Source organism: Micropterus salmoides, unplaced genomic scaffold, assembly GCF_014851395.1.
Source record: "Micropterus salmoides isolate LMB-PRFRI ecotype aquatic unplaced genomic scaffold, ASM1485139v1 Ms_hic_scaffold_12, whole genome shotgun sequence".
Classification (NCBI taxonomy): Eukaryota; Metazoa; Chordata; class Actinopteri; order Centrarchiformes; family Centrarchidae; genus Micropterus; species Micropterus salmoides.
Genome location: NW_024040263.1, coordinates 4,349,363 through 4,376,064, shown reverse-complemented (window position 1 = coordinate 4,376,064; position 26,702 = coordinate 4,349,363). Strand labels below are relative to the sequence as shown.

Here is a 26,702-nt window from a genome sequence, read left to right as displayed (position 1 = left end):
ACAATTCTGAGCATCTCAACAACAAGCAAGCAAGTGACCCTTGAGTTGAGATGGTTTCTTAAGTTATGTTTCTAACATCAAGAATAAACTGTCAAGCTCAACTTCTAATGTTGTTAAAACCTCCAGATTACCAAAAACAATAAACTATGGCCTTGGGTGAATGTGACAAAACACACACACACACACACACACACACACACACACACACACACACACACACACATACACGGCTGTAATGAACCACGCATTGTTGAGCAATCATTTATTAAATGCATATTATGACCAGCATACGCTTTTAACAAATACTTTAGCCTTTCATCATGATTAATATAAAATTCTGCTTTAAGCATTCAGCTCCTACTGAGCTCTCTGTGATTATACTAATCTAACTCATTAAGTACCGTTTGCAGACCCATGGTCAGTCCTTCTGTATACAATGTTGAGTTTAACAAGCTCAGCAACTAGCTTCAGAGGGATTACAAACATTGTTTGACCCGAGTCTGATCGTTTAAGTTATATATAAAAAATTCCTGATTAAAATAGGGCCAAAAAGCTTTGTGTAATAAGGCAGCAGTTTCCTTCATATCTCCAGAAGCTAATATACTTGAGGCAGGGTAATGTAAACTTCGGTTCAGACTATCTTCAGGTCCTTCATTGCGGACTCCAGAGTCTGAAAAAAAGAGTGTGAAATATTCATGTCTGGGAAAACATCATGTCAGCAGGACAGCACACAAAAAAACATTTGACCAGTGTGGCTTGTGTAATCTCTGCAACGTGTGTGTGTGTGTTACCTTGACATCCCAGATGCCCATTCCTCCATCCATGCCAGTGGTGCAGAACTTGGTGCACTGGTTTCGTCCTCCTTCCAGCACTGAGATTTGGCTGAAATATTGTTTGAGACAAATTAAACACCTTGCGCAAGCATGTGATGTTGCATAAAAATAAACCTTGGTTAATAGAGATGATGATCATGCCTTAAAATGAGAAATTATGTTGAAAATCTGTGTATTTGAAAATCAGTAGCCATACTGTTGAAGTTAAATGGTTAAATATTTCCTTGTGGAAAGATACTGGAAACAGGACAGGTAGTAATATTAAAAGTGAGTTCCCAAATTAATATTTTTATCTTCACTTTTCAATAGCTTTGAAAACAATTCTACAGGCTCAAAACAAGCATTTTATTTTATTTTCTCTCCTTACCTGATACTGTTCTTGTGCAGGGTGTTCAGGTCCTTCTCGGTGCTCTGGGTCTCTGAGGCCCGGCGGTCCAGGTTCTGGAAACGTTCCCTGGCACTGATACCCTTCTGGGCCGCCTGCTTAGGAACGTCCAGCTTTCCACCAAATGTCAAGCTGCCTTTGGCACCGTCGTACACAAACAGCACCGGGTAACAGTCATGGCCCTGGAGGAACAGAAACACATGAGGATACAATCAGGTGGAGCTGGAAGATACAGTACATCAATATAATATCGTTATGCTAATAGAAGATTAGATAGTGCTTATGGTTTGGTTAATACTGCCACTGGGGGGCGCCAGAGTAAAAATGTTAAAGCCATTCACATAGTGGCTATAAAGTGAGAGTAACTTTTGAAAGAAGAAATAACACATTCTTCCTTTTACAAATCAAAGGTTGAATTCACAAGCAATAAAATGTACCCTTTCTAAATACAATACACTCAGATTACTACAGATTTTCTTTGCTACTGACTAACTAGGTGTGGCTCTTATTAGCTAGACTTAGTTAGCAAACTTAACACTGATATTGCTGCTGCGTAACTGACATTACTGAAACTTGTGTGTTCAAGTGTTTTTTGTCTCAGACTTTTCAACTCACACCCTCCCAATCAGATTAAATATGAATAAATAATACATACATTATATATGAACACCAAACCAGTGTATAATATGCAGATTCCTCCACTAAGGTAATTAGTACTGCAGTTTTTTTTTGTTGAACGGATTCTTAAATATTGTCCAGCTCCCTAATCAGTCAGTTAGACACACACAAAATAAGTTAATGTGAATAAAATAAACTGATTAATTGTCAACTGAACATGGTCATAATAAATATTGGCTATATTGAATACTCACAGCTGCTACCAAGCTGTTCTCAGTGATGAAGGTGACACACAGCAGAGGAAGTGTCTCAGAGCTCAGACTGTTCACCCTGTGGAATCATAACAAAGGTCAGACTGCACGCCCACAACAGACACAGACATGTTGCCCCATGACACAGAGGTATGTTGCCCCGCCCTCTCTTACGTGCTAGTCTTGCCTCCCTCTGCGACAGACACAGTGGAGTCATGGGAGGTCCAGGCAAGGCGGTTGCCGGAGTGTGAGAAGCAAACGCCATGCACCCAACCACCGCCTCCAACTGCAGCTTGACTTGTAGCTCCAGAACCACCTGACTCAAACAACATCTCCCCGAATGGCATCTTGCTGCCCCAGGGAGTGGGGCCGGGCTTCTCCTCCACCTCCTTAATGTAGGCTGAAAACACCCTGTGGCAAGTAAGAGGGATCGGGATGCGACACAAGGAAGAGAGAAGGAGACAAAGCAATGGCTGATCTATACTGGGAGGAGGACATTCATGAATCATTTAATCTGTGCTGTATTTGTGTGCTTCTTTATGAAAATCAGCATCATAAAGTGATGACATTTGTGTTGTGATTGGACTTTAGAGTTTAGATTAGGCTAGGAGTTAAGACTAGTTTATCTGCATGACTTTGTTATCTAGAGTTACAATTGGGGGGGCTAAATCAATTTAGGTTTATTTTATTCAGACAAAAAACACAACTTTCCCCAGAGGACAATCTGCACAGGATATAATCCATTATTAGAACCTCTATTCAAATAAAGAAAACATCCACAAAAAGAAAACAATGGGAGAAACTTGTCCACAAAGGACAGTAGTAGCAGCAGTAGCTGTAAGTATTAAATGTCCTCACAAGTGTAGTATCACATCTGTGTGCCTCTTTTCACTGTTACCTGCATTTGAAGTCACAGGATCCAGCAGCCAGCAGAACATTGTTGGGATGCCAGTCCAGACTGAGGATGGTGGAGCGGATCGGCTTCTTGATGTGCTTACACACCCACCTATAGGTAACAACACACGATAGAATATCATAATACTCAAATGCAGCGTTTTATGGAAACTGGGGGCAGGAAGCTATCTTCTAAAACCTTACCAGTCGTTTTCCTGCTCAAAGTAGCAGATGGAGATGAGGCGTGAGCCGCTGCCTACAGCAAACTTGTTCTCTCGTGGCGACCACTTCACACAGCGAGCAGCACGGTTGATCCTGAGGATGACCAGGGTGGGCTTCCACGTGCCCTCTTTCAGGGTCCACACATAGGCGTTACGGTCCGCTCCGCAAGTAACTATACGATTACTGTCTGGAGCCCAGTCAATACCTGCAGGAGAAAGATACTCTTTTTGATATTTTATCCTTGTGCAAGCATCATGATATATATTTAAAGGAATAGTTTGACAGTTTTGGGAAATATACTTATTTGCTTTCTGGAGTTACACGAGAAGATTGATAACATTTTTCACAGTACATTACACTCATTTGTCCAGCTAGCTATTTACAATAAGTGCATTCAAATTCAAAAGAAACAGGCTAGATGACATCAACCATTAAACTGCCAATAAACAGCTAAAATTGTGTTAGAGAAATACATCGTAAGTGCTTTTCTTTTTGTGAGATGTAAGATGGAAGTAATAGCGTAGTGTGACCACTTTGATGTCTGTATGCTAATATAATTAGCTTATATTAGAACTTGAAGAACTGGAAACAGGCTCCACTCTCACTTACTGTACAAACAGAAAGTGCTATTGATCTTCTAATCTACCTCTCAACATGAAGGCAAATAAAGTGTATTTCCCAAAATGTCAAACAATTGCTTTAAATCCTCCACTTTGTTTATTAGGTACAACTGAACAGGATAGTTGGAATTTTAAAAGCCATGTATAGATATCACAATTTGTAGCCAGGAAATGCATTACCATTCACTGACAATCAAACAGTAGACTGAGTGATCAAACTATTTCCTACTTGGCAAGGTTCATTATATTATAATATGAATAATTTTACTATATTTGGCTCGTTTGAATGTCTCCAAATTTTGTGGGAAACAAATACAAACGTAAAGTAAATCACTGTGTCTGTGAGTGTGCGACTGTGTCTCACCTGTCACCTGCCCATTGTGCTCCTTCAGCTCATGGATCTTGGTCCACTTGGCCCCATCTTTCTTGAAGATGTGGACCTCGTGGTTGTTGGGGCACATGGCGATCTCTGAAGCACAAAAACACGTTTAAGCACACTATGCATCAACAGAGAAAGAACTCCAAATCAGTGAAACAAAATTCATCAGTGTGGGGAGTACAGAGTGAGGTAGAGCAGAAGTTTATGATGGGCTGATCAGTTGAGTGGAACACAGAGCAGCTGACTCGGTGCATGAGAACAAAGAAAACTAAAGGAATACAGTATGTATCTGCCTGCAGGCAGCACACAGACACATGGTATCTTTAAATAGACAATGGGCGAGAACTGCAACCTTCCTTCTCACAATGATGTAGCGAACCCTACACATTTTCAGTCAGCAGTGAGTCCGAAGCAGCGTTTGCCTGAGAGCAGCACTGTGGGTGCATTGGTGTGCATTTGTGTTTTCTTGCGAGTGCTCAGCCTGGAAGCTGAGGCAACTACAGTGTTCAGATTACAAATTGAGTGAAACTGCAACTGTATGACTGTATGACTCAACTACAGCTCTGTGACATCCGCTTTGCACAGAAACCAAAGCTCTGATAGAAACAGCCAAATATGGCATTAGTTTCCTGCAGCTAACGGAGCACAAGAGCTTCTCAGAAAGGCCCACAGACGCCACCCTCGCTGTTGCAGGAAACAGGAAATACCTTCTCCCACCTGGGAGCCAATCACAAACCTTTACACTATTACACTATTTATTCTTTGGCGGACTCTACGTGGAGCAAAATGTTCCATGATGTCTGTGATCAAAATGGTGTAGAATTTAAAGATGAGACGACTCAAAGCCTCTGAAATACAAGCACGGAGTGACCAATCAGAGAAGGCGAGCAGACTTACGGGTCCGATCTTTATTCCAGGCATGGCAGCTAATTGGTTCCAGCAGGAAGCTATGGTACGCCATGGCCAATCAGATGTTCGAAACAGACCAGGAAGTAGTGTGAGGAACCAGCGGCTGGTGGGCTGGGAGATGACAGTCGAGTCTAGAAAAAGAGAAGTTATAGGTTTCTTGTTATAAAGAAGCATAAAGGATGGGAAGGGAAATAACACATCACAAAACAAGGTTAAAAAAAACTATGATTACATTTACAGAACTCATTTATGAAGATGTAGTCAGAGCTGGTCGAGACTATCTGAAGTACTTTTAGAAGCAAAACAAACCATCAGCTGATTTTGACTTTCTGTGCACAGAAAAACACACTGAACTTATCTTATGCAGGTTGTGTTAATGAAATCCAGACTTTCAGAGGCATGAGAGGAATGATGCAGGTCAAGGGTAACACACACATCCCCTGAACAAACTTTACAGCTAGAGTACACAATCAGGAAATAAAGACATCACAGTGGGGTTTTTTTTATAAGCACTAATTTAAAAACAACATTTCTGTGCGGGTTGGTTGGAGTGCCTGTTGCACATTTTTTTCCTTAAAATGGATTACACTTACAAAGTGTGTGTGAGCATTACTGACATGTGAAAGCAAACTCAGTCAACTGTTAAATATTTTCTAGGCTACTTACCCTGGGGGCTGGACAGAGATGAATGGGTGAATAGCTGCAGAGACGCAGCGAGAGAAGGAAGAGAGATAAACAGGGAGAGGCAGACGAAGGTGGAAGATCAAATAAAGATGAGGGTGTTCAGCTCGCGGACTCTGGCCAGTCAACGCGAACGCCAACGACAGAGTGAGCTCAGGAAGAGAGAAGCTGAGCTGAAGAGAGGGAGGAGAGGTCAGAGGGGGAAGTGGAGGAGGGTACAGTGAAGCTCAGAAAGGGGGACATACAGGAAGTCTATTCAGGCTTATGTTTAAGGCAAAAAGATCAGGGGTGTAACATTTTTAAAAAAAGTGAGAGAATGGGGTCAAAGTTTTCATTTTTAACAGAAACAGAAGAGAAAAGAGTTTTAAGTTTTTGCTTCAGTAAAACCAGGAAGAGAGGGAGGAGCATGACCACAATACAGTCAGGGCCGTTAAATACAGTGTTCTTCAAAAAGGAGGAGGTAACGGGTGGGGTGGGGGACGTATGAAGTGTGAAAGACACGGAAAAGGGGGAGGGACATATAGCCACTTCTGCATAAAGAAAGAGGAACAAGGATAAGGGCAGAGAAGAAAAGTAAACTGCATAGGGGGGAGGAAAGGGTGGCGACAGAAGAAATAAGTTAACTTCAATATATTTGCTCCAGTTTTTTCATGTATTTTAAATTATATTTCCTTAATTCAAGCATTTCAGATATCCCATCTTCCAGATTTTCATGCTTTCCCTGAAAGATCCCCCTTTTTTTCTTTTTGAAATGTAAAATCAGCCATGGATTAGACACCTTTCTGTCTGTGCTCTCATGTTCAGTATCTCAAAGGAGGATTAGCACCGACAGTCAGTGAAAACCTACATGCTAGTGCTTAAAGTTTAACTGCGTACACAGTGGGTATGTCAAGAGATGGTGTTTGTGCATACCAATTTTCTCTATTCTTTTGTTTTTACAGTCATGAAAAGCTTTCATTCCCTTCAGCCTCAGCTGTACTTTGTTTACTGCTAACGTTAGTTAGTAAATGTTAGCATGCGACACTAAGATGGTCAACAATATACTAGCTAGACATCAGCATGTTAGCATCGTCATTTTGAGCATGCTGACATTGGCAGTGAGCCCATAGCACGGCTTTTGTATACATTTAATCTTGCCCAAAATTCAGTTAAAGTAATACATGGCTGCTACCTCCTTGTGTAATTTCAGCCATTATAATGCACAATTATGTATATGAAGAAACACAGGATTGTCATTTTCATCTTAGGTTTCAGGAACCAAACCCTTCTAGCAGACACACCAGGGATTAACCATTCTACCGCTGACAAGTAAGTAAGTAAAGTTTATTTATATGGCGCCTTCCACAGACAAGGTGTCTCCCCAATTAAATAGTTTTTAAGCACACAAGCACAAACATGGCTTGCAGATAACCCCCCCCCCCCTCCCCAAACAACTACTATCTATCCATCCACTATCTGAGAGAGGCAAAGACAAAGGAAGAGAACACTCGAGTGACTTGTGTACTGTAAATGTATTTTGTCTTTATTTCACGTCTACCTCATGATCAGTTACATAGAAATCCTCCATCTTGTGTGGTTTTAGTGTATTAGCTACAGAGCCTAGTGCTGGACAGCAGTGACTCCGCACAGAGTTTAGACAGCTGCTTTCTCTCTCCACCATCAGATCCTGTACAGCTCTACAGCCAACCAGCAACATGACCTCAGAACATGCTGGAGAATATACTCCAGGAAGTAAAACATCACGTCTTCCGATCTTCCCGACACTGATATTCAGAGATCATGTTAAGGTTCTCTGTGGTGAAATACAGTCTGACTTTTGGATAAAACGCACCTTTTAGTTTGGTACAGGAGGTTAGCAAACATAAAAACACACAGTTCACGTCACGTTTTAATACGTGTCAAAGGACCTTCCCCACTTTGACACCTGGTTAACCTTCATTTTAAAAACAAACAAACAAAAAATAAATCAACAGTGATGTCACACGTCAGCTCAGTGTGTGTGTAGTGTATGCATGTTTGTGTACTTTAGTGTGTGTGAGAGAGTGTTTGCACACACCCACAAGAGTGTGTTATGGTCTGATCAGTGCTTCAGCAGACACTCGATAAGGTGGTCAGTTATGTATGTGACTGGCTGCATTGCAGGAGCGGAGGGGATGAGGTGGAAAAGGGAGAGGAGGGAGGACTTGGGGGGGGGGGGGATGCGTCTTCTTCATTCATTCACAAGATTTCTTCACATGATGCGGAGACCCTGGATAGAAGCTTCTAGACTCTGAGGAGATAAACACATGAGAGTTAGAGCTGGAAGATCTGGGCAAATGAATCTCTGAAGAGGCTGATTTGCATGTGTGTTTATACCTTGAAGTCCCAAATAGTCATTGCTCCATCGATGCCTGTGGTGCAGAACTTGCGACAATCCCTTTTGTCTCCCTCGTAGATAGACACTTGGCTATGGACCAGACATGTAGATACATAGAGACAGTTTCAAAGGGGTGAAGAAGTTATAATATTGAAAATTATAATGATGAAGTTCACTATATTGCCCTCACAAGAGTTTGACCGTAAGAAAAAGTCCTGAAATTTGGGGAAATATTATAAGAGGAACACAACGTCACAGAGCTTGACAAAAAAAATAAAAATCCGCTGTAAAACCATTGAAAAACAAAATTTAACATCTGAGAATATCTAAATCTAAATTGTGAAGGTGCTTTAAGATGGTGTGACTTACGTGATGCTGTTCTGGTGCAGTGTGTCCAGGGCAGTGTTGCGGTCCTCAGTGGTGGCTCTCTTGTCCATGTTCCTGAAGCGCTCCATGGCAGAGATGTTCCTCTGGATACTCTGCTTGGGGAGGTCGAGCTTTGACACAAATGTCAGCGTTCCACTATCGTCGCAACGGAACAGCATGGGGCAACAGTCATGGCCCTGAAGACGGAGACAACAGATTTAAAATGACATTCCTTACTTACTGTATTTTTCCGTACAGAAACATGCAATAGTGAGTATGTTTTATTCTTACCGCAGCTACTAGACTGTTCTCTGAAACAAAAATGACACTGAGGAGAGGAAGGAATTCCGTCTTCATCTGTGAAGGACTAAACACACACAAATTAATTAATCAATCAAGTGTTTTTATTGTACTTAACAAAAGATTAACTGGCATCATACTACAAACATATTTAAAATTTGTGTTATTATAGATATCATCACAAGTTTTGTGACCAAAAAACAAAAAAGTAACTGGGCTTTTATTGCTGTAGTCTGTGGAGGTTTCCAGTCAGAACTTGTCTCAAACACTGCTCCCTCAATTTAAGTCACCTGCACTTTGTTGATAACAGCATGTCATGTAAGTTTAGCCATGATTCTGGATCACCTGGACTTTACCTTTCTCACCTTATTGGTACTGTGAGTAGATGATCAGATTCCAGCTTATGTACAGGAGCCAATAATACAGAGAATATACTAAAATGTATTCTCATGTAGTGAAAGAAATTAATTTTGTAAATGTTTCTTGTTTAAACAATGGATCGTTTTTCAACAAGATTAATGTGTGGGAGAAGATTTAAACTTTATGAAAGTGGTTACTCTTTTTTTGGAGATCACCAAAGCGCTCGAGAAGCATTCACCTCCTCATCTATTGTTTGGTTTAGAGGATAAACATTTATCTTCTTTTATCTTTTTAGTTGCTCTGAAAACAAAACAAAAAAAGGTACCAGGTCCAGTTCTAAATGATCTTCTTCCTCTTGTGTTAGTAGCTGAAACTTCATTAACTCTACTTCATTTTTAGTATAGTAACTGTATAATTTCAGATTTATCAGATGTTTATTTAGTAGGGCTGGGCACATTAACGTGTTATCGCATTAATTAATTAATGCTGACAATTATTTTATCTGAGGTTAACACAGCTTTTATTAGGTTATTATTATTTTGACAGTCCGTTGCTCACTGGCTCTGAATACACATACAGTCAAACCATAAGTCACAGGAGGGGTGGGATTTTGATCAGCCTGCAAATCACCCACCCAAACAAGCAGTGGAGGGAGACTTTGGCAGACTATGTTGGATGCAGCGTGTGGGAGAAGTAAGACAGCGCTCCGCAAGTAAATGGCAGGCGCTCTATTGAGAGTAACCATGGCAACGGCATCTGTGCACTACACAGCTGTAGCCTATTTAACTTAAGTTAAAATGATAGGCTAACGTTACATAACTTTACCTGATAAGCCTACATCTAGTTTTGCAGGGATGCCCAGTTGTGTGAATTCCCTCCTGTTGATGTCCTGTTTAGTAAACATTAATAGGTACTGGAAACTCACAGCGAGGATCAGTCTCTCTTCCAATATGTTGTGCTGCGCGTCGTGTACCAAAAGTTCAAGACAAAAGTTGAAGACTAGCTGGCGGACGTGTGCGTGAGGCGAGCACTTCACCTCACTCTAACAGGGACACTTGCTACTGAATAGACTGTTTATGCTGCTCCCTGATAACAGAAAAATGTTTCTGCTATTAACAACAACAAGAAAACTGCACTCTGATGGTAACTTGTTTTAAAAAGCTAGATAAAGAGGTAATGCCCTGGCAGTGGCAAACAGCTTTGGTTTAATATTTGATTATATTAAGTTTAAGATTTACAAGAAATATTTTATTGCTACTGTGTAAAGGGAATACTGCTGGTAAAAAGCACCTTATTTGTTTAAAGTGTTTGCAAACCACATGTTATGGCACTTTAGTGTATATAGCAGTACATTTAAATTAAAAGTGTGCAATTCACTACTTTAGAATTCATTATCCAATTTTGCGCATTGATGGCAGAAAATCATGTGTTTAATCGCAATTAAAATTTTTCATTGTTGCCCAGCACTAGTATTTATATAATTCAAGATTTTCTGTGAAGTTTTAAACCTGTACTAAGACAACAAAGCAGTTTTTATGAGTGGGTCCCTGTTTTGATTATCTTATGTAGCACATGAAGACACACATGCACATGGGTGAAACGATACATTCCTACCTGTGGTTTTGAACAATTCCACTGATCTACAGTTTGTGGCACCAAGCCAAGAAATGAAATAATGTACCATCAAATGCAGTGTAGAAGAAGACAGCATGCTAGTAAACATGGATATCAATAATACAGGATAAAATACTTGGCATTGCAGTTTGCAAAGGTTTTATGAGGACGGAAATGCACAGGGCACCTGTTATTTGAGAAACCTGCTAGTTGCAACCATAAACAAGATCCTTCTATGAGTAGAAATGTAAATACCTGGCAGTCTTAGAGCTGTCCACTACAGTGACAGTGCTGTCGTGGCTGACCCAGGCCAGACGGTTACCAGAGGCTGAGAAAGACACAGAGTGGACCCAACCCCCTCCACCTAACAGACACAAAGTGCATAAAAAAACAGATCTGATTTAGTTCGATTGGTTACTGCAAGTCATTTGAAAGAGGATTTTTACTGTCACATATGAAGACATGGATACAGACCCGCTCCTCCAAATTCTGCTAGCACAGCCCCAAATGGCATCTTGCTGCCCCAGGGCGTGGGACCTGGTTTCTCTTCCACCTCCTTAATGTAGGCTGAGAACACCCTGGAGGCCAGAGAGGGAGGGGGAGAGTAAAAGGAAAAAAATATAAAGAAAAAAGAAATAGACAGGAAGTCATTTACTCTTCATGAAATGTTTTACATTCACCGTTAACGACATTCACCTGCATTTGAAATCACAGGATCCAGCAGCCAGCAGGATGTTGTTGGGATGCCAGTCCAGGCTGAGGATGGTGGAGCGGACTGGTTTCTTGATGTGCTTACTCACCCACCTGAAGAATTTAAAAACAAAGAAAAATTATAATATATATACACATATATATACATATACACACATATATATACACACACACACACACACACACACACACACATATATATACACACACACGCGCTATGTTTAAAATCGCCAACAGCAAAAATTTGTGATTGTAGTTCTGCTAAACAGAACTGTTTGTTTTATTGTCTGTTTTCAATTTAAAACAACACATGACCAAAACAAAAATTAATATGAAGGCAGCCCAGATTTAAAAGACGGAGAAGAAATAGAACAGATCGGTGCAGTGCCACAAAGTAAAATCTTTCAAGCCTTGGAGTAGATCTTCACTGGCATTTGGAAATACAGTACTTTTGTTTTAAAGCAGATGACAACACGCAAGTACAGATTCAATGCCAAATCTGCCTTAGGGTTGTTAGTGTGTAAGTTAGCGGTTGATCTGCCTGGAATTTTCAACAGGACAAAAATAAATGCCAAAACACCACAATACCCTACTTAAAAGGTGACAACACACTATATATTAAAATGCAAAAATAATGGATTAATACTACCAATCACAAAACTGGGCCATGATCTTGTGTCTATTGTTATATTAATTTTCATCAGATACATATGCAAAATTACATGTTTGTACAAACAGCCTCACCAGTCATTCTCAGACTCGAAGTAGCAGACAGAGATGAGTCGAGCGCCACTACCAACTGCAAATTTGTTCTCCAGTGGAGACCACTTGACGAAGGTGGCGGCTCGGTTGATCCTGAGAATGACCAGTGTGGGCTTCCATACCCCCTCCTTCTGGGACCACACATAGGCATTACGGTCGGCTCCACATGTCACTATACGGTCACTTTTGGGAGCCCAATCAATACCTACAACACAACATAGAGAAAAACGACTAATTATTACAAAGAGTCTATGTTATTACTGACTGACTGCTGCAACAATCATGAAGTGCCTTATGATGGCACACTCAAGAGTTGAATAAGCCTATTTATGGACATAATTCAGAATCACACGTGTATTAAATGTGTATCAACACACTTATCTTGTTTGTGGGTTAGTCATAGAAATGCAAGGGGTGTGACTAAAACTAATTTGTTTCTGTCAGCAGTCATATGAAATACCTGTTATGTGTCCATTGTGTTCCTTCAGTTCATGAGTCTTAACCCACTGGTTGCCACTCTTCTTGTAAATATGGACTTCATGGTTATTAGGACTGATAGCAATTTCTGCAGGAAAAAAGATAACCCTAGCACGTTAACAGGATGGACAACAACAACAAACAAGCTAGACCAGTTTCTGGTAATGCAGAACCAAACTACTAATGTAATCATTTGTTAGTCCAGAAAACAAATTGTGGATTTGTTTTTGGCTGAAATTGCACTCGTTAGAATAAAATATATAATACAGTAATAGGTTGTCAAAGATGTGTACAATGAGGACATATTTGAGCCTTACGTGTCCTATCGCGGTTCCATGCGTGGCAGGTGATGGGTTCCAACAGAAACTGATGAAGGGACATCTTGTCTGGGTGTGGTCCTTAAGTGTAACTCTGCGAATTCACAAAGCAAAACTTAGTTTAGCAACTAGCGACAAACAAGTCCTCAGCGAACAGCTGAACTGAACTTTGTCTCTACCGGCTTTAAAACTCCACAGATGACCGTGTGTATTAAAGAGTTTGTATGACCACTTCTCAAATGGGACAACCAGTTAACTTAATTGCAAGGGTACTCGGATTCCATTTGTTAGCTCGGATATATTAGCCAAACCCAATCATTCAAAACATTGAAAGGCTGCTTCAACTAACGTTAGCTAAAATAACATTACCGAGCTAACGTTAGCCAGCTTACTTTAACCAGTCAATTTCGTTACCATGGCATGCAAAGTTCATCACTTTTATGAGCTTAAGTTGACTTGCTTAGCTAGCAACTGTAATATTGCCATGACTAGGTTAGTTGCCTCACTCGTTAAATCGTTCACAGAAGCAAAACAATACTAACGCTACTAGCAAGTGAATCAAATTGCTAGCTAATGCGAACTGTTCACCGGTGTTAGTAAGGACTGACAGATTGATCATTTTAAGAAATATATGTGTTGCTATACACGAGTTTACCAGAAGGCCTCCCTTTTCTACTGCAGACCCCGGGTTTTCCTTGGAGAAGAGGTCTTTACTTCCGATGATAACTACACCATTAGCCGTAAATTCCGCTAGCACTGATGCTATCTTACCTCGTCAGTCCGGTTCTCCTAGTTGTGCACTCTCGATAGCCGGTAAGCTAAGTCACGCTATCGGGGAAACGTTAGATTAGGAATGGACCTGAATTCGCGGACTCTGGTCAGTCGACACGAATTCGTCCGGGAATGTTGAGGGAATGTCAAGACAGCCAGTAGGATACGACCGCGAGCATCCGGTTGCTAATTCGGCAGCAAAACCCGTGGATGCCTGGCTGACAGCTAGCTTAGCATCATCACGCTAGCTGTTACATTCAACTGGAAAGCCTCGTTCACGTCGAAGTCTCACACACATACCACGACGAGCTCCTCTAGTGGTTCAAATAGAAACATCCAATCTGGCCTAACCGGTTTCAAAACAGCACAATCTAGTGCATTACTTGGACAAAAGTCAAAAATCTGAAGGGCAGTGACAATGGCTGACCCACAGTGTCCGTCTGAACTGAAACAAGGGAAGGAAGTCAGTCCTAATCAAGGTTGGTACCTACTTCAGGGCCCCAGATACCCCAGAAAGCCTGTTTGTGAATATAGGAATATGCACTGCTAAAAACAATATCAGAAATAAGGGCCTTAAGATGGGGCCTAGCTGCTACCTGATAATTAATTCCTCTCTTGGGTGGGAGGACCAGGGAGTTAATAGGGGCCCAGAAGCACATTTTTGCCTAAGGGCCTCCAAGAAGGCTCATCTGGCCATGTTCTTAACCTGTACATCCTGTGCTGGTGCCTGTATTATTATGAAAATATACTTATTTTGCTAAAGCGTTTATTATGATCAGATTCCACCTGCTTGATGGGTAGATGGTTTTAAGCTTTAAACATCTACCACAGAACTTGGCTTTCCAAGTTAGGAAACGTTACCGTTGCAGAGATCAAATGAAGCAAATCTAGTGGCATGGATTGTTTTCCAGAAAGGATGTTGTACAAATACATTTAACTTTGCTCCGACACACCTGTCATTCTATAGCCTTTTGTTGGCCTGATTTACATGTGTAAATCTTTTAAAAATTCATGGAAGTCATTGACATTGTGATGCCTAAAATGCCTCATCTTAAAGATCATCCTGCCATTGGCTTATGGGTAATAGGTTCTCAAACCAATCAGAGGAGATTTCAATTAGCATCTCTCCATCGCACCTGGTACACCTACAGATGAACTGCTGCTGGCTGCAAACATCAAACCACAGTCAGATTCTCACTCTCTTTTGCCTGCGGTACATCGCCAAATCGTTAAATGGATTCAGTACCAAAGGTGGATGAGCTGTATCCTACCCCTCCACCATTCTTCTTACCAGGTAAAATACCCTCTCAACCTGCCTTGTTTACAGGGCCTGAAATGATCTCTTTTCAAAGTAAGTGTGTATTTATTTTTATAGATGGAAGTCAGTCAGGGCAAGATGTGAGAATCTACCAAATTCACTCACCTTTCAGCCCTCCACCACCTCCTTCCTTCTCCTTTTCTCCTGGAGTTGGCTGCTCCACCCAAACCCACACATCTCTATCAGGTAGACACTCGCTTAACATCTGCCTCCATTTTGAACATGTAGAGTAGGCCTGAATGTCACATTTTCTTTGTTCACATTTTAGTGATGACTCAAGTGTAGATTTTCAGTAAGTTTATAAGTTTGAAAGTGCTGATTCAGTTGTCTATCTATTAATAGGCATAGCATACTATCAAAAAGGAGTGTTGGGGCTGACTTCTACATACTGATTTAATTGGTAGTTCTTCTCTTTCATGGATCGGGATAACATACAAGAATTTAAAGAAGTATATTATTCAGAAACAAGTTGACACAAATTGAATTGACATTTTGGTTTTTGGATGATGATTCTTTGCTAGTCAAACCTCAAACAGTAATGATTGGATAATGTTAAGGAGTTAGTGTTGGGTGGTTGATTGAAAGAGAGAGAATCACAATACTGTAATGTTATGTTTTGAAAATAAGCAATACTTTCCATCCCCCCATGTCTTATAGTGTCTGCGCTCCCCCTGTCTACTCCCAGGCCAAAGTTTGTGGCCTATGAAAGGGAGCTGTATCGCTCTCCGGCTCTGACAACATGCCCTTCTTGTCAGACGCGGGTCACGACCCAGGTCACCTACAAAGTTGGGTTTCAAGCATGGCTCATGTGTTTTGTGTTTGTGTTGTGCGGGTGAGGAGACTCATTCAAACACCTACATCTGGTTATCTAATTACCCCAGCCTCAATAACACAGACACTTCAAAAGGCAAAGACTGATGTGTAATTTCTGTCTCACAGGTTGGTGCTTGGATGTTGCCTGATTCCATTATTTGTGAACTATTTCAAGGATGCCTATCACACTTGTCCTCGCTGTCAACGAGTTCTGCATATACACAGGAAGACATGTTGTACATGAACACACAAGCTAAACTACCTATAGTTTGTGTTTTTTCACCTTAACAGAAGATTGCAGTAAAATGTGTGCATACCTGTCTTGACGTAGGTCAGCATAACTTTAAAATATACCCGTATACAGTATGTTTTAATGTAATGTTAGTTCCTGTCATGTGAAATTAATTTTTTAATCTATATTTAAATCATGTTTTGTAACTATCATCTCAAATAAATGTTTTCTGTGGCAAATGTTACTTCATGTTTGTCTCCATAAAAGCAGACCACACAACAGATAAACATACTAAGCATGGACACAAGCAATTGTGTATAGTTTGTCCTAAACAAATGTCTGCAGATGAAATTTGCATTTCAGCAGCTATCTTTTCCATCCCCTGATAAAGACCATGATGCCGCCACGAGATACTGTCAAATGCTGTGGGAAAAGCTAGTAATTGGACGTTGACTCGTCAAACAACTAATATTCAAGGTCAATAATGAAGTTTCATGCTTAAGTTAGGCTTGGTTTCCACATATCTTCATTTCCACTACAGGGCTCAGTACCTATACCAATTCCCACCTTACTTTCTCTCATCAATACAGCCTGTGTGGATTAAGCCTGCATGTGCACATGTAGTGTGCGTAGTAAACGTGTCCTCACTGACACCAGAGGATTAAAAGTGAGTTTATTTTAGATCTTTGAGCTTCGGAGCATTTCAGATGCAGCAAAACCCTTTATTTCCCTCTCCTGAGGTTGTACACTCCCTTTTAAAGCGTGCTATGCCACGCCTTCCTGCCACTCAGGCATTTGATTCTGTGAGGATGTCTGCTGTTCCAGGGTAGATGAGCTCTGGTGGATCCCTGCAGCAACACACTGCTGACCCCTGCATGGCTGAGGATGCATCGGTTTCCTCCTTACTACCCTCGTCTTTTTTCATCCAGCGCTTCAAATGCAAAACTGAACTCTTCTTCTACTTGATCCTGTGTGTTGCCAAAATGCCATTCATACCACCTGTGTCGATTGTACGCTCTGTGTCAGGATTGACCGGGAAGGAGAGACCTTTCAACAGCACTTCATCTACAACTGCTGTGGCCAAGACGAAGGTCCAAAGAGAAGACAAAGGCAGCTCAGTGAAGCAGCGGCTGGCTTCGAACCTCAAGCAGCTGGGGAAGAAGAGCCAACCCAGGAGTCATCTGCCAACTGCCAAAGGAGTGTCAGGGACAGAGCTGCTTGCAAAGAGAAGGGACCGATTGTTGCCTTCATCACAATCGGGCAGCTTCGCTGCTTCCAGCTCGGGCGAGTCCCTGTCTAAAACACAGCAGCACAAAAATGCAAGCCAGAGCTCTCTAAAGAGTGAACCAGAGGTGAAGACGAGGGCCAGGCATCAGGAGGAGGCCCGTTTCACACTGACTCTCACACCTGAGGCTGTTCTGCTCCTGCAAAAGAGGAACAGTGAGAGACGACATTCAGCGTCTAGACATGCTGGAAGCGGAGGTGGTGTTTCTGGAAGCACCTCGGACTCCAGACGCAGGAGGGAAAGTATCTCTAAAAGGCATCAACCAGCAACACAGAGACGCGGCGCTCCAAACAACAGAGTCGCTGCTCAAACCAACAGTGATGCTGAACTCTTAGACATAAGCTCAATTGTGAAAATCTCACTTCTAAACGAGCAACATAAGTATGATGATGTGGAGTATGAGGAAGAGGAGGACTATGGTGTGGATGAGCGTGTGGTGCTGAAATGTACAGAGTGGCTCCGTGGGTTGGAAAACACACCAGTAACAGTGAGAAACAGCCTGACTAAGAGTGCAAGCTCTGTGAAAAGTTTCTAGAGGTGAAACGCTTAATTGAGGTGTTATCTTGTCCAATCTGAGATTGAACTGCAGTTCTTGTTTGTGTTGGATAGTTGCAATTTGAAGATGTGCTTGTGTTATGTATCCCCTGGTACTCTGTGTTTGTCTTGTGAATGCATCTAGGATCAGTATGAAAACTGTATGATTTTTCTGAGCCCAGTCCTGCTAAGATATTCATCCATTGTGACAGTGTTAAAGTTTTTATGAAACTGACAGGGAATTTTGGCATGTTCATGAAATGTTCTGTTTCATTTGATCCATCTTCAGTCAGAGGGGAAGTAAAACTTAAGGCATTCATATTTGCTCTGCACATTTGAACACCTTTTTGAACTAACCATATTTTGCCAATAGATCACATCTTAAAACTTAAATTTGAGTGTTACAACTTATTGGTTTATTAGTAGAGGTACACTTCAAAGTCATTATGCGCACAATGCACTGCAGGTGCAAGGAACAATTAAAATGTCTTACAACTGACTTTGTAAGAAACATTCTTTATACTTAATTCTCTTTTTCAAATAGTCAGAATTTTGGAGGAAATGTGTGTAAAATGATGCACAAAACATCTAAAATATTTCCATTTAATGCAGAAGTGCAGCCATAAAAATCAGAGTCTTGGTTTGAATATTTCACTCAGTGTAAATCAAGATTTTTGATGATGGTAGATAAATGATTTGAATATATGTAATATTGTCAGAGTAGAATAAGATGATTTCCAACCTTAAAGCTAGGGAAACCAAAAGGTTAATTTTTGTAAGCTTTTCATGTGTGAATCTTATTCTATGAACTGTAATCAAGTTGTACTACATGCATCTAATGAGTTTACATCTATGTTTAGTTAATTCTATCAGTATAATATCTATGTAAAACTTGCATAAAGTTTAAAACAGAGATTCCACATAGTAGATTCTGTACTGTAGCTAAAGTTGTCTCACTCACTGTAAGTAGCTTTGTAAGGACTTAAGATGTTGGCTTGGCTGTTGCTGTGCATTCCCTCGTGCACAGACCAGGTGTGCTTAGCGGCAGCTTATCCACCTGGGATTCAAATGTTACAACACGTGTGTTTGTTTATGTTTAAGAGCGTGAGTCAGTGAGTGAGAGAGATTACTTGAGTAATGTTATATAATACTTTGATTTTGAAAACTTAAATAATCACATCAGGTGCAAACATCTAAAACAATAACTTCCCAGTAATATGTTAATTTCCCTCAAATGATGTTCTGTGTTTCATTTGAGGTCTGTTAAATAAATAAGATACAGACAAGCATCATTTCCAGCGGTTGATTCGTCGCAGCTGTACGTAGGCCAGGAACATGCAGACCAATATGATTCCCAGCAGAGCCACCTGGTTCTGCCAGAAGCCCCACACAGAGTAGTCGATGTCCTGGCTTATCAGGAACAGCTCCCCTGGGATCCTACAGTACAGACAAGAGAGGCTCAGTGTGTGTGTATGTGGGAGTTATTGTGATCTAAAGAGTGGTTATGCTGTCGCTCTGCACTTACATAGTGGTGTTACTGTAGAAAATCTGTCCTGTCATCTCGTTGATGAATGCAGCCTGCCAGACAAAGAGATTTGGCTAAACAACTTCCTCACCACAGATAAATTAAGCCTTACTGATCTCATTCTCACAACCACACCCATCTGCTCTTGCTCTGCCTACTTTCCGTATCTTACATTCAATCCATATCTGAAGATACTGATCCATTTCAGCCAGGAGAGCCAGCTCAGCATGGTATTGAGATTAACAAGAAATCCACCAAAGACCTAAAATGGGAGGATGAAGGGTGAAGAGAGGGAATAATACAACATGTCTTCAAGAGCACACATTATGATCTCAGTCATGTATGTGTTGAGTGTGAGTCTTACCATCATGAAGACGAAGGGTAGAGCAATGAGGATATTAGCCATGCCAAATGAAGATGCACTTGCTGAGGCGAGGAAGGCCAGACTGACTCCTGCCAGACTGACCAGACACATGGTCAGGGCAAAACACATGAAGGCCTCAAAAGCAGGCTTCAACCCTGAATGAGCCGTGGACATAGACATAAAAAACTAGAATCAGGCAGCTCCCAGTTATCTAGATTTGCATCAGTGCAGTCTCCTCATCTACATGATACAATATGCCGTATTTTCTTGGTCTGTATGTGCTTGTATGTGTATGAGAATTACCCATCATATAGTAGGCTATGATTGAAAACGCAAAGATAGGGAAGATGCGGTTGGGGATGAGATCAGCGAAGACCTTGGACAGGAAATAGACAGAAGTACGGTAATAGCCACTGGAGTTCTCGTGACTGCAACAAACATTAACAAAGATTCTCAAGAGACACAGATGAAAAACAGATACAATTCTTGTCACTCTACCACTGTTTACTGATATTCAATATTTTCCATTGGTCAACAAATCCCATGAAAAAACTAAACCTACAATTAATTGATTGTTCTATTATTGGTGTAGCTGAGGCCTGATATATTTAATTTCTCTGTGCCTCTAAGTTTTCCAAAAAGTGTTAAAAGCACATAAATGAGAAACACTGTTGCACTGGGCGACATGTTGCCTCATTAGGATGAACATGGACACTGTAGTTTATTTCAAATCAATACCACATACACGTACTTGCTATAGTAAATACTCACTAGAGCACCAAATGTGTATTAAACCGCAGCTGAAAATAGTCTCCAACAAATGCAGTGCTTACTCTTGTTTGAGTAACATTTACTAAAAATGAAATGCCACAATTAAGATTTATATCTGTAGGAATGAATGGGATTGAGGACCACAGATGGAAAAGGGAAGCTGGAAAGTTCTGAAAGTATTATTGAGACAGACTGATGCATTGTTGGTTTTGGTCCTTTCACAGGATTCATTGACAATAAGGAAAAATACAAAATAGCAAAACCCTTATCCTTTAAATAGCATCAAAAAGAGAAATGTGAGCCACATAAATCTATCTTGGCACTGATCTTGGCACACACAATTTTTATCTGTCACTCACATGAATATTGCCCTTTCATTGATAAAGAGTTCCACTGCAGAGAGATTCCCAAACACCATGTTGAGGATAAGGAAGAAGAACGCTCCATTCCTGTTCAGAGAGAGAGATATGTAATCTGATTATCAATTAACCTCATGGATAGTTAAGCAGAAAAAGTCAGAAAATCTCCCCCTGACCTGTGCTTTACCCCAATAAACCTGTGAGACCTCTCATGGCCTCTTATCTCACTTATTTACTGTATAGCAAATTGAATTCAGCCATCATACCCTAGCGCTTGCATAAGTAAAGTACGCTTGCAAAGTAGCGCTTGTATACCTTTTTTTAGAATCTTTTTATTTGGGCTTTTTTGTCATTCTTCTTGCAGAACTTTTCTGAAATGGAGATATTCACATTTGCTGTCTCACCACATTTTCCTGCCTACCACAGGCAATAACCTTCAAAACAAGAAAGAAAAACCTGTGATATTATCTTCTGTTTTCATTAAGTAGTTCTGTCGTAATTTTGCCTTGAGCTTGGAAAGGTGCCACATTTACAGTGGAAAAACTGTGCTGAGGTAAAAACGGAGCAGATACACTGCTTGGCTGTTATGCTGCAGGTTATGCGTACTGTACCTGTTCTGTAAAGCCTCGGGCAGCGTTAAGGGCATTTGGTAATAAATGAGTCCCACCAGAATTGCAAAAAAGATGTTGAGAGCCAACTGGGCATAAGAGGTCTGAGGGTTCCTCAGAGTGTTTAGCACCGTCCTGCCACAGACCACATGCATCTATCTCACACACACACACACACACACACACACACACACAAAAGATGGAAATATTTTTTTTATGGTCATGATAACAGTTATAAACAGGGTTCATTCTGCGGGCAGCCAAGCACACTGACATAACAGCTGGCTGCCACAGTCATTAAACTCTGCGATGTAACATCATAAACTCGCTTCAATTTTAATTTATCACAAAATGAATAACAAGTGCGACTTTTATTCCCTAAAAATGGATAACTGTTTTATTAAGTTTGTGAGAAATATTTTGTCTAAAGTTTTAATTTGTTTCTGTATTGCAGAGTTGGCTGACCTGATAGAGGAAAGAGGTGGCAAAGTCGGCTCCCTTGTCTTGACTTTTGGCCCTTTCAGCAACGCTCTGGTTCACATGATCCAACTCCTCAAGCACATTCCGGCAAAGTTGAGACTGACTGTATTTCATTGCCAGTGTGTCTTTACACTCTACTGTGGAAAGAGAGAGAGGTGATTTACACATCGCCATGTTATAGATAAGGGCAGCTTAATAAATTTCTCTTTGAGTCAGTCATTTACTCTTCTCAGGGATTGGTGATTTGCAAGTGAAAAACAGTATCTGGGCTTCTAGGTTTGGGTAATTCTTGTTAATGGAATTAACAAAAATTGGCTGTAACTATTTCTTGGAGAACATAGTCGCAGTGACTTCCTGTCAATATTGCCATTACCATGAGCTTGCGGCCAGCCGAGGTTCTTCAAGTAATAATATACAACAATAGTAATAGTAACATAACAACCCTCCTTCCAGGTGTTGCTAAGCTAAGCCAATCGCCTACTCCAGCTTGATACTTATTTTACAGACATGAGATCGATCTTGTCATCTAATTCTCAGAGGAAATAGGTGGGGGGTTTTTCATCATCTAGTATTTCATCATCTATATTTGACCTGGACACCTAGTGTATTCTTACCCATGTATGCTTAGAGCCTCTGTTGGTGTTACATACCTAAACCGTGTGTGTGTCTTTTGTGTAAGTGTACCTGCAGTAAGTGATTCTAATGTTGATACTGCCTCTCCATTTGTGATGTCCATAAAGAAATCAGCAGGGTTGTCGAAGGACTCAATTTGGTAGCCTGTACACAAACACACACATGCAAATACATCTTAACCACAACAGATAAAAAAGAACACTGACATGGTAGACAACCAGTTTATTTACATTTCAAATTAAAGTAGTTGATTATTATGTATGAATATTAAAATATCAAACAGCAGCTAAGTTGAGGTTGAGCTGACTGACAAGCACAAGCACTGCATATGGCAATACAATAGATTTCCCTTTTCTATATAAGGATTCATAATAATATATTATAATACATTCTTAGTTCTAAATCTTACATAGTGAAATCATACCAAGGTCTGTGAAGTACTCCAGTGCATGGTCTGCTGCTCCTGCATACACTACCTCCCCTTTATGCATCAGAGTCAGATGGTCAAACTGTCTGAAAATGGAGTAGCGTGGCTGGTGGATGGAGAAGATCACAGTCTTACCTTTTCTGGACAGCCTGGACACACATAAGGACATTTTTTATCATCCATATTGTTACAGAAAACACAAAGACAACAGTAGATTGCATCAATAATCTATCTCTATCTAATCTCTATCCTAAGCAAATGTTAATTAAAGCAGTACATTGCCGGTTTGAACCCGCCATGCTTAGCAGCATTGTATGCTTCAGTTGTCATTTGGATCTTATGTGTTGCCTAATGTGAGATTAAATTGTAATTGGTGTTGTACCTGTGCAGTACACTGATGATACAGTTTGCACTGTTGGAATCTAGCCCGGTGGTCGGTTCATCCAGAAACAGCAAAGAGGGAGAGGTGACGAGCTCCATCCCGATGCTACACCTCTTCCTTTCACCTCCAGATACGCCACGCAGAAACTCTGTCCCTATCTGCACCCACAAGGTTGTATAACGAAATTAAAGTTTGTAGTCCCTTCATGCTACACAACCTAACAAATAATTAAATGTGTATTAAAATATGGTAACTTTTAAAAAGTAAAAAGTAGTCAATAGATCAAACAATAGGCAAAAGGAATAATTTGTGTTTCGCTCCATTGGTACACATTATTGTATAGTCTGAATACGGTTTACTCATGTGGGTAGGGTCTCCAGCACTGCTGAGTGATATGCAGCTATTAGCTCCTGTATGTAGCACAGTACCTTAGTGTCTGCACAGTCTGTTAGGCCCAGTTCTTGTATGATGGCATCTACTCTGCTCTTTTTATCAGTGGAGGAGTGATGCTGAGGTTTGAGACGGAGGTTGGCACTGAACTGAAGGTTCTCCTTCACAGTCAGTGTGCCCATCAGGATGTCATCCTAGAAGCACATAGGAGATGTAGGCACGAACTACTCCAATGAATTTAAAATATTATCATGTCAAAAAATGTGTGTGTATGTGTATTGTATTTGTGTACCTGAACCACATAAGCAGAGCTGAGCCTGAGGTCAGATGTGACGACTTTCCCATCCACCAAGACCTTTCCTTGGTGCAGTCCAGCAGGGTCTTTTCTGCCTGCGATTACATCCAGGAGTCTGACAAAAAGAGAAAGAAACTAATATTCATGTGGTTGGGGTTGTGCGTGAGACAGTGCTTGTGTGTTTGCATGTACATGAACATTTTTCTTACGATGTTTTTCCACTTCCAGTGGCGCCCATGATAGCATTCATCCCAGGTCTCATGATGCCACTGCAAAAACAAATCAGAAAATCAAGTCAAGTCAATTTTCTTTATTTAATTAATTTATAATAAAACAATCAAGAATAAATTCTGTGCATAGTAGTAGATAGTTTTAAAAGCCAAAGATAAACCTTTACAATGTAAATTGCAACGTTCCCATGTTTATGCTTTAAATATTTACATTCACAAGTCAGGAAAAAGTTACAATTAAAAATGCTCAACTGCCTGACACCTGACAGTATGTGTTGGTGGCATTATTGTTTTAATATTTCTTTATTATTTCTACTTAAGCGTTTCCATAGCTTGTATTTTAATCCAAAATGAGATCTCTGGAAAACATTGTCTATGAATGTCAATGTAATTCATAAAATTCTCTTCATTGTTCTATGTATTACTATAAATGTACAACAGGAAGTACAGTAGCATCAAAAAGGTAGCACTGACACTGAAATCAATAATGTTGTAAAATCGAATGCCTTTTGAATGTCATTCATGCTTTGATTACTTGATTTAACTCACTGTTGATTGTTTGAATGGCCCTGGCCAAAGGCTCTGATGAAAATACCATGGAAAAATAGTTAGATGTATCCCCTCTGGTTTGGGATCTGATTGCTGCCAGAACATGTTTGACTCTGTTATTCAGATTTTCTAATTTCATCTCAGATTGACCAAGTTCCAATAAACTGTACTGATATATAACTATATATGCAAACATTAGTGTGCACAGTTTTTGCATAAAAACCGTCAGGAAAAGGCAATGCAGAACCTGATGTGTTACATCCAACAGATAATACTGACATGCAGTCATATTATGCTGTGTGTGTGTGTGTGTATATATATATATACATATACACCCAAGTATTATTTCCTACCTCACATCTTTGAGGATGTATTTTTCAGGACCTCTCTTGCAGCAGAGCCTCTTCTCCTGAACACAGTAGTGCAGGTTGCTGAATGTAACAGTTGGCCCTCGCTCCTGGAAATACTCCTCAACACTGCAAACAATCTGCTCCCTCTTAGACATCTTCAAAAACAGCAGCGTTACCAGCAGAGAGAGAGAGTGGAAAAAAAATCAGTCAGAAATTGGGGTTCAAAGAGAGAGAGAAGTGCAGTCTGACAGAGACCTGTGCAGTCTGGCGGAGAGACATACAGGTGAAAGAGTATGTAATCATATGTTTCAGTTATAAACTCATCTGATCTTTGGACTCCCTCAGTCCTTAGCCCGTAGATTTGTGGCTGTTGACGTTGAACTTTCCCCCCAAAATCTCAACTGCAGCAGTGACTGCACCCAAGAAGCACCACAAGCTATGTGATAATAGAAGATGATAACAGATTAAGTTTTATCCATCTATCCATTATCAGTAGGCCTACCTATTTATCTGTATTCCGGGTCGTGAGGGAGCTGAAGCAAGGAACTTCTCCTCATGATGGATGGATTTTACTGCTACTATGACTTCTACTGCTACTTCCGGGATGTCTGTCCACCAGATTTTGGAACCTGGCTGCAGAGATTTGCTCAATAGCCACAAGAGATTTGGTAAAGCATTGTTTGGCGATAATACCTGGCTCACAGTCAGCACAACAAAGGTGTTGGATGGGGATGAGGTCAGGGTTCTCTGCAGGCCAGTCAAGTTCTTCCCCATCAAACTGGGAAAACAATTTCTTTATGGGTATGGTTTTTGCCATGTTTAAACAGGAAGTGGCCTTCACCAAATGATTGCCACAAAATTCAAAGCTCATGTGCTGTTGTATTTAGATTTTACGTAAGGTTTGAAAGCAGAAATAACACATAACAATCACAATAACACTCTTACAAATGAAAAGCTGAATTAATAACCAATAAAACTACCCTGGCTGAGTTATTTTTCTGTCACAGCTTTAATTGTTCTGGTATGACGAATAGCATATTGTGGCTAATGTTAACTGCTAACTTTAAATATGGCAGCATTACAGTGCCGACTGAATCTGTTGATAACTCCACAATAGATATATAGTTTTTTAACTTAAAGGTCTGCCCAAACAATAAAAAGCAGCCTAACACTTAAAGTACACAAAAAGTATGTAGTCGTTGAAGTAGCCCACATTTCCATGGTCAGACTGCCCCCTGTCGTACAGAATGCTGTACAGCTGGTAGGAGTTGTTTATCTCTGACCTTTTTCTCTTTTTGCCGTTGTCAAATCAGGCACAAAGAACCGCCTAC

General features: G+C 40.6%; 4 protein-coding genes across 9 annotated transcripts; 1 reads left to right on the top strand and 3 right to left on the bottom strand.

Annotated features, from left to right (window-relative positions):
• Nucleotides 1-245: 245 nt before the first annotated feature.
• arpc1b (actin related protein 2/3 complex, subunit 1B) lies at nt 246-5,957 on the bottom strand. The gene is made up of 10 exons (XM_038712942.1): nt 5,778-5,957; nt 5,100-5,242; nt 4,188-4,292; nt 3,186-3,408; nt 2,986-3,093; nt 2,262-2,498; nt 2,091-2,166; nt 1,201-1,400; nt 792-882; nt 246-670 (listed from the first exon to the last, which is right to left on the bottom strand). Exons 2-10 carry the CDS (start codon nt 5,161-5,163, stop codon nt 632-634), a joined length of 1,143 nt encoding a protein of 380 aa, XP_038568870.1. The 5' UTR covers nt 5,164-5,242; nt 5,778-5,957; the 3' UTR covers nt 246-631.
• A 1,331-nt stretch (nt 5,958-7,288) lies between these two features.
• On the bottom strand, nt 7,289-14,106 carry arpc1a (actin related protein 2/3 complex, subunit 1A). 2 transcript variants are annotated; one of them, XM_038712934.1, is made up of 11 exons: nt 13,827-14,106; nt 13,056-13,149; nt 12,722-12,826; nt 12,244-12,466; nt 11,485-11,592; nt 11,263-11,366; nt 11,044-11,152; nt 8,806-8,881; nt 8,518-8,711; nt 8,148-8,238; nt 7,289-8,061 (listed from the first exon to the last, which is right to left on the bottom strand). In XM_038712934.1, exons 2-11 carry the CDS (start codon nt 13,117-13,119, stop codon nt 8,023-8,025), a joined length of 1,113 nt encoding a protein of 370 aa, XP_038568862.1. In that variant the 5' UTR covers nt 13,120-13,149; nt 13,827-14,106; the 3' UTR covers nt 7,289-8,022. The 2 variants fall into 2 exon arrangements, with proteins under 2 accessions (XP_038568862.1, XP_038568863.1); XM_038712935.1 differs by lacking the exon at nt 13,827-14,106 and adding an exon at nt 13,711-13,731.
• A 66-nt stretch (nt 14,107-14,172) lies between these two features.
• On the top strand, nt 14,173-18,342 carry LOC119898736 (proline-rich protein 18-like). Of its 5 annotated transcripts, none has more exons than XM_038712937.1 (5): nt 14,173-14,305; nt 14,978-15,120; nt 15,202-15,330; nt 15,802-15,976; nt 16,084-18,342. In XM_038712937.1, exon 5 carries the CDS (start codon nt 17,020-17,022, stop codon nt 18,007-18,009), a length of 990 nt encoding a protein of 329 aa, XP_038568865.1. In that variant the 5' UTR covers nt 14,173-14,305; nt 14,978-15,120; nt 15,202-15,330; nt 15,802-15,976; nt 16,084-17,019; the 3' UTR covers nt 18,010-18,342. The 5 variants fall into 5 exon arrangements, with proteins under 5 accessions (XP_038568865.1, XP_038568867.1, XP_038568864.1 ...); XM_038712939.1 differs by having other exon boundaries at nt 14,215-14,305; nt 14,914-15,120; nt 15,802-15,929; XM_038712936.1 differs by having other exon boundaries at nt 14,215-14,305; nt 14,914-15,120.
• Nucleotides 18,343-18,597: 255 nt separating this feature from the next.
• abcg2b (ATP-binding cassette, sub-family G (WHITE), member 2b) lies at nt 18,598-26,681 on the bottom strand. Its single transcript, XM_038712933.1, has 15 exons — nt 25,375-26,681; nt 24,452-24,511; nt 24,240-24,357; nt 23,986-24,141; nt 23,558-23,715; nt 23,173-23,324; nt 22,800-22,892; nt 22,101-22,252; nt 21,639-21,790; nt 21,028-21,117; nt 20,201-20,325; nt 19,898-20,052; nt 19,706-19,795; nt 19,534-19,586; nt 18,598-19,445 (listed from the first exon to the last, which is right to left on the bottom strand). The coding sequence occupies exons 1-15, from the start codon at nt 25,524-25,526 to the stop codon at nt 19,298-19,300; spliced, it is 1,854 nt and encodes a 617-aa protein (XP_038568861.1). The 5' UTR covers nt 25,527-26,681; the 3' UTR covers nt 18,598-19,297.
• Nucleotides 26,682-26,702: the final 21 nt, after the last annotated feature.

Coding starts and splice junctions, on each gene's coding strand:
- arpc1b (XM_038712942.1), bottom strand. CDS start 5,163: ATGGCGTACCATAGCTTCCTGCTGGAACCAATTAGCTGCCATGCCTGG. Junction 4,293..5,099: donor CTGGAATAAAGATCGGACCC/GTAAGTCTGCTC, acceptor TTTGTGCTTCAG/AGATCGCCATGTGCCCCAAC. Junction 2,167..2,261: donor GAGGGAGGCAAGACTAGCAC/GTAAGAGAGGGC, acceptor ATGATTCCACAG/GGTGAACAGTCTGAGCTCTG.
- arpc1a (XM_038712934.1), bottom strand. CDS start 13,119: ATGTCCCTTCATCAGTTTCTGTTGGAACCCATCACCTGCCACGCATGG. Junction 8,712..8,805: donor AGAACAGTCTAGTAGCTGCG/GTAAGAATAAAA, acceptor CTCCGTCTTCAG/GGCCATGACTGTTGCCCCAT. Junction 8,062..8,147: donor TGACTATTTGGGACTTCAAG/GTATAAACACAC, acceptor TTATCTCCTCAG/AGTCTAGAAGCTTCTATCCA.
- LOC119898736 (XM_038712937.1), top strand. CDS start 17,020: ATGAGCTCTGGTGGATCCCTGCAGCAACACACTGCTGACCCCTGCATG.
- abcg2b (XM_038712933.1), bottom strand. CDS start 25,526: ATGTCTAAGAGGGAGCAGATTGTTTGCAGTGTTGAGGAGTATTTCCAG. Junction 24,142..24,239: donor GCTCTGCTTATGTGGTTCAG/GTACACAAATAC, acceptor ATGTGCTTCTAG/GATGACATCCTGATGGGCAC. Junction 22,893..23,172: donor GGAGTACTTCACAGACCTTG/GTATGATTTCAC, acceptor GTTTGTGTACAG/GCTACCAAATTGAGTCCTTC.